We start from the raw sequence: 6084 nt of genomic DNA, 5'->3' as shown, positions 1-6084 counted from the left end.
CAGTACATACTTATAACTGGCTGGATAAATCATTCACACATACACGAGAACACAATGAGTTAACTGTGTAAAAATGAAAATTCAACTCCGAAACCTGTTAAAAATCACTAATAGGAATAAAGACTGGCCAATACTTACCTTCACGAGAGAGATCTCCCAGTACAGTTGATAACAACACTTAATTAGAACACAATATATTAATATCTGGAACATGTTCCTTCCCAGGGAGGTGAAAGGATGTGGTCTGGGGGAGGTTGGAAGGTGGTCTGGGGGCAAATCACTTACAGCTGAGGTGGGTCCCTCTTTAACTTAAGGTCCCAGTGATCTGCCCCTTTTCTCAACCTGCCCCAAAGAATTCCTCTTCCTTCTCTAAAGAAGATGCCTTCTTTTCCAAATGTTAATAACACTGCATTCTATTTGATGTTTATCTATCAGTGTCACTGGGAATTTCATCTCCAAAAGATAAGTACTGTCAAGGCTTAATCTGTCTGTGGTTTTAATACAACGTGTTGCCTCCACAAAGGCAGCAAGACTTTTGTGCCTAGTAAAATGCAGTGATGAAATGTTGATGCTGTTGTTGTTGACGATGATGATGACTGGTTTATGGGGCGCTCAACTGCGTGGTCATCAGCACCCATAAAAAGTCCCAATTTTCCCACCGTCCAATTTTCACACAATCCAATCGAGCCACTGTCACGAATTATGATGATGATGATGATAAAAGGATGAGGACAACACAAAAACCCAGACCCCAGGCAGAGAAAATCCTCAACTCAGCTGGTAATCCAACCCGGGACCCCGTGATCCAGATGCAGCAATGCTAGCCACTAGACCACGAGCTGCGGACATGTGATGGTATGTTTCTCAGTGTTGGAGTTGCGTGATGAGCCCTTGGGTGTTCAAGACACTGCTACTGAGCTGTACAATGAGCAAATCTACTATCATATGTTATCTGCATCTGAAAGAAAACTAGTTTCATTGAGAAAGAACGAGTGGACATGAAAGAATGCCTACTTAAAATACTGTGTACCTGTCATTATGATCTGAAAATAGCATGTGTAGGTAAAAAATAGAGATGACAAGACAGACAGAATAGGGCCTATGTAAGTATTTACTTTTAGTTTATGGACTTACTTACAGAGGTAGAAACAATTACTTTTGTACATGAGAAACACACACAATAAATATGGGCAGTTAAATAATCAAGTATGAGGAAATTATTCAGCTCATTAGTCATCATACAGCTGGTTATAAATTATCTATGTCCTAAAACATGAAGTATAAGGAATTTTCTTCGGATTATGAAGCTTTCCATACATATAATGGAATAATGATAGAAAACAATTAATACTAAGAATAAGGCTAAATTGCACGTTACACAAAAGTTGCATTCTTTTTAAACCTTTGTAGCAGATTAACACACTGTTCCAAAATTAGCCTTTTGATATATTAATATTTCCACAAAATGTTCTAGGATAATAGGTGGTGGAGTAACAAATGAGAATGGCATAAATTTGGGTTGAAGTTCAAATTCAGAAAACAATTTAAACTCATATGAAGGTTTAGAACAGTGAACACTTCACTGCAATCTAAGAGGATTTCGGTCTAAAGCAAAAGTGAGCCTGGTGACAGCCGTTAAAACACAAGACACTGAAGCTCTCAGAATTAGTTTTGTTTGAATGCAACTTCCTACCATACCTGTCAATCCAGTCAAATTTTTGTGTGCCGTTTATACGGCTATTTCACATTTTCTGAAGTATTCTTTTTCAATAAGTATTTTTCCTTTATTCTTAATTACAGGCAGTGAAATTACATTTCCCAGCCAGTGTGTAAACAAGTAAAATAATGTTGCAACACAAACACCAAGAACAGTACTTTCACAGAGAAAACATTTATTACACGTATTTACAACAGTATCTGCAATTATTTTATTGTAAAATTATGTTGCATCCAGCTCACAATGTTTAAGTATTTTTACAAGCCAATTCTTGACTTCCACAATACACTTTTTGTTACAAATGATGCACAAAAATTAGGTGGTCAATAACCTTATCCCCCACCATTCTTAAGAAGAAATAATCAATTATGGTAAGTAACAGATTGTTAAAAAATGCACTTGGAGGGGTTCTGAAATTGCCTGATAGTTTGTAGTAATCATATCCAAAAACATCATAGATTAGACATATAAGATATTCGTCTGATTATAACATTCTCAGCGTGTTGCAGTTGCTGGACGTGGCAGTGTGAGTGCTGGTTGTGTTGCTGTTACAGTCAACTTCAGGCGTTCTCCATTCTGTGTCTGCATATGAGCATGCCACGACAAAGCAAGGCAATGTGAAAATGCTTTTTCCTCACATTCTTGGCAGACGGGGGGGATATCACTTGCAGGAGAATCAGCGCTTCTTGTAACAGCTTTTCCACACACCTGAAATGGCATGTAATCAATAAAATTTCAGCAACAGGGAACAAGAAGAAAGACTACCACACAAAGATAAAATTTACTGATACTTCAACCACGTAGGTTTGTTCGTGAAATCAAAACAAATTGTAAGACTTGTGTATATAGGATTCTTCTCACACAAAATCACCAAACGCAAAATGTTCAAATGTGTGTGAATTCCTATGGGACCAAACCACTAACGTCTCGGTTCCTAGACTTACACACTACTTAAAACTACCTTATGCTAACACCACACACACACACACACACACACACACACACACAGAGAGAGAGAGAGAGAGAGAGAGAGAGAGAGAGAGAGAGAGAGAGAGAGAGAGAGAGAGACTTGAACCTCCGGCAGGAGGGGCCGTGCAATCAGTGACATGGTGCCTGTAACCGCACGACCGCCAAACGCAACATACTGACTTACTTCCCACAAACTTTTCAAATCACTGGCATAATAGTGTTAAAGACAGAGAATATGAACTTCATTTTAATATGTTTTAAGAAAGAGATCAACTGTTTATTTCTTATGTATGTTCCTTAATGCTTGAGGAAGTGCTTATTTGTCTTTTTTAAACAGGTCAACAGTCTGGAGACAACATATGCTAGCAGCCTAACTTAATTTCTCCAAATACCTACTTCTACTGTTAGCAAACCATAAACAACACACCCATCACTAGTCTTCTCCTTTTACTTACAATTTTGTGCATTTCAGACTTAAGCTTTATGAGTACACTAGTGGACAAACCTGGCTTTGCCCAGGATTTATTTATAACTGCGTGCCCACTCCCGTCCCATGTCGCTTCTGGCATTGTGCTAAATGTTTATGGCATCATATCTCATTAACTGTGTTTCGTACAATGATATCATATTGTAGTTTCATTCAATGGCATATTTGGATACTGTCTACAAAACTTATTGCGGATACGGTGAGTAGCAAAGAAGTAATGAAGTTAAATATCATTCATGATACAGCAGTTTTATACTGATCTCACTGTGTATGACATCATACCTCCTGAAATATACAGTGTCAAATGATATAATTTTGCATTTACATTCAGTGATATATATACATACTGTCTGTAAAATGTGTTGCGAATACAGTTAGTAGTACAGAGAGAATCAATACATATTATAAAAGTAAGTTCATAATGTGCGCACCACTAAAACTCAGAAACGAGTCCCAGTAAGATTTTGTGAGTTATATGGTGTGGTAGCCCTCAATTCCCCATCCATGAAGAACGTTCCTGTTTTTATCTGAAGGGTGTACTTTTGAAGATATAACGGCTGTGAAGTTTCAACCTTTTGAAATTTCCAAAACATTCTGGAATGTTCCACAATGATCCAGGACGTTCTGGAATAGTCTGGAACATTCGGGAAGATTCCAGAATGTTCGGGATCATCCCAGATTATTGTGGAACATTCCAGAACACACACTAATGTTGTGGAATATTCTGGAATACTGTGGACCATCTGAAGCCTTTCTGGTATGTTCAGGAATTCGTCACTGATGGGACTACCAATTGTTAAGGGTATATAAAGCAGAACCCATCGTGGGTTTGAAAGTTAGTTTCTTATCAGTGATGAATGAAGGAATCAAAAAAGTGGTGCAGTGAGTGAATAAAAACAAACAGTGAAGTGTGAGTAGTCAAACTGACAGTGATTAAATATAAACTGAAAATAAAATGTGAAAAGCATCTAAAGCATACTTAGTGTATTTGTTAGTAAAAAGTTGATTTGATTTATATTTTAGATAATGCTCAAATGTAAAAGAGGAGGCGATGTTGCCAAGTCTGAGGCATAACAGCAGAAACAGAAAGAACAGGGGAAAAAAAAATGAAACAGACTAATGGCGCAAAGCACGCTGAAGTTCCCGACAAATGACAATGAGCACCTTGAGAAGCAGAACAACCAAAGAACAATGAAATGAACGGATTGAACAATCTAGAATTGCAACACTATCTTGTAATAACAGACTGTGAACTCAAGCCAGTCCTGAAAATATCACCCTATGAAAAGTGCGGATGAGGAGAAGTAAATAGTACAACCTAACAAATGCAGCATTCCACTACGACCCGGTGAAAGAATATAACACACACAAAATAATTAAATACCTAACAAACAAAATATATTGTGGTAAAATGACTAATTCCTATTCCGTGAATAAATTACAGTGGCATTACCCGTCCTCGAGATAATACCGTCACACTTCACTACATGGCGGGACGAATGAAGACTCGAGACTTTGACAGAAACATGATTGTTTATTTATTGAATAGTTTCATTTGTTACATATGACGTAGACACTAGAAGATGTTTCAATCTGTTTTTCACAGTTACTTTTATTATTAATTCGTCAGAAACACTGTGAGATACATACTTCTAAATGTAACAACAGATAGCACAACTAAATCTTTTCATACAGCATATTTTAAGAGTCAAAACATTTCTTGTGGAAAATGTAGAGTATTGAAATGATAAAATTCTGTATTTTACAGTTGATTTTAGGCACATTATGCATTACAGATATACGAGGGTTGACTGAAAAGTAATGCCTCCACCTTCGTAACTCTTCAATAGTTGGCAGAATTGGTCCCGTAACCTCTTCTCTACAGCTCCAGTTGGCGAGAAGCCTTAGCCTTGAACGATTGTGTTGTTACTATGTAACGTTTGGAACCCTGTGCAGACTGTCGGTCAACACAATTTAAGCAATGTGCAGTCATTGAATTCTTGACAGCAGAAGGTGTCACCCGAAAGGAGATTCATCAAAGAATGAAAGCAGTTTATGGTGACTGTGTTGATGTGAGTACTGTGCGTCGTTGAGCCAGTAAGTTTAAAGATGTGGGGAAATTTCAAGTCTGTGCGCTTTCATTTCAGGAGACAGCATCCAGGGCACCCACTGCGCACAGGTCTTCCGATAGCCAAGCGAAGCAATAATGTGACCAAAAATTTTTGTGAAATGCTGATTGTGCTTGCAATTTCTCTCTCCGAGTGATACGACGATCATCCTGAATCAATCTGTCATCATTTTGCTGGTGAAACTCTGCAGCTGCTGTCACAGGACATCCAACACTGTTTGTCACGCAGGTCAGATGTTCCCGCCTCAACATCTTTAAGCTTACTTGCCCAATGACGCAAAGCACTCATATCAACACAATCACCATAAACTGCTTTCATTCTCTGATGAATCTCCTTTGGTGACATCTCCTGCTGTCAAGAATTCAATGACTGCACATTGCTTAAATCGCATTGACCGACTGTCTGCGCAGGGTTCCATACTTCACATTGTAACAACACAACCATTCAATGCTAAGGCTTCCCACCAACTGGAGCAGTAGAGAAGAGGCTACAGAATAAGCCAGTAGCTGCCACATACCAATGCTACCAACTGTTGAATAGTTACAAAGGTGGAGGCATTACTTTTCAGTCAACCCTCGTATTACTTTAATTTGTAATTTAAAAAGGAATTAAAGCACAATCTAGGAAGCAACTGTTATTACTAAACTTTTGCTCTGAAATTGGTGTATATTTGTGAAAGTCAGAACTGGAAACCTAGAACCCCATACTATGAATGCCACAGGTGATCAAGTATTCTTTCGACGCATTCTGTTGAAACCCAGTGATTCAAACATGTGCTTCGA

General features: G+C 38.1%; 1 protein-coding gene across 2 annotated transcripts in view; it reads right to left on the bottom strand.

Annotated features, from left to right (window-relative positions):
* Positions 1–1093: 1093 nt before the first annotated feature.
* Positions 1094–6084, bottom strand: part of LOC124606968 (zinc finger protein 239-like) — a 97805-nt gene continuing 92814 nt past the window's right edge. The window contains exon 5 of one of the 2 annotated variants that reach the window (XM_047139106.1): positions 1094–2425. In XM_047139106.1, the coding sequence (XP_046995062.1) occupies positions 2213–2425 (213 nt within the window). In that variant the 3' untranslated portion in view covers positions 1094–2212. The remainder of the gene's footprint in view (positions 2426–6084) is intronic. The other variant, XR_006978752.1, reaches the window with a different exon arrangement.

Source organism: Schistocerca americana, chromosome 3 (genome assembly GCF_021461395.2).
Source record: "Schistocerca americana isolate TAMUIC-IGC-003095 chromosome 3, iqSchAmer2.1, whole genome shotgun sequence".
NCBI lineage: Eukaryota > Metazoa > Arthropoda > Insecta > Orthoptera > Acrididae > Schistocerca > Schistocerca americana.
This window is presented reverse-complemented; position numbering and strand designations above follow the sequence as displayed.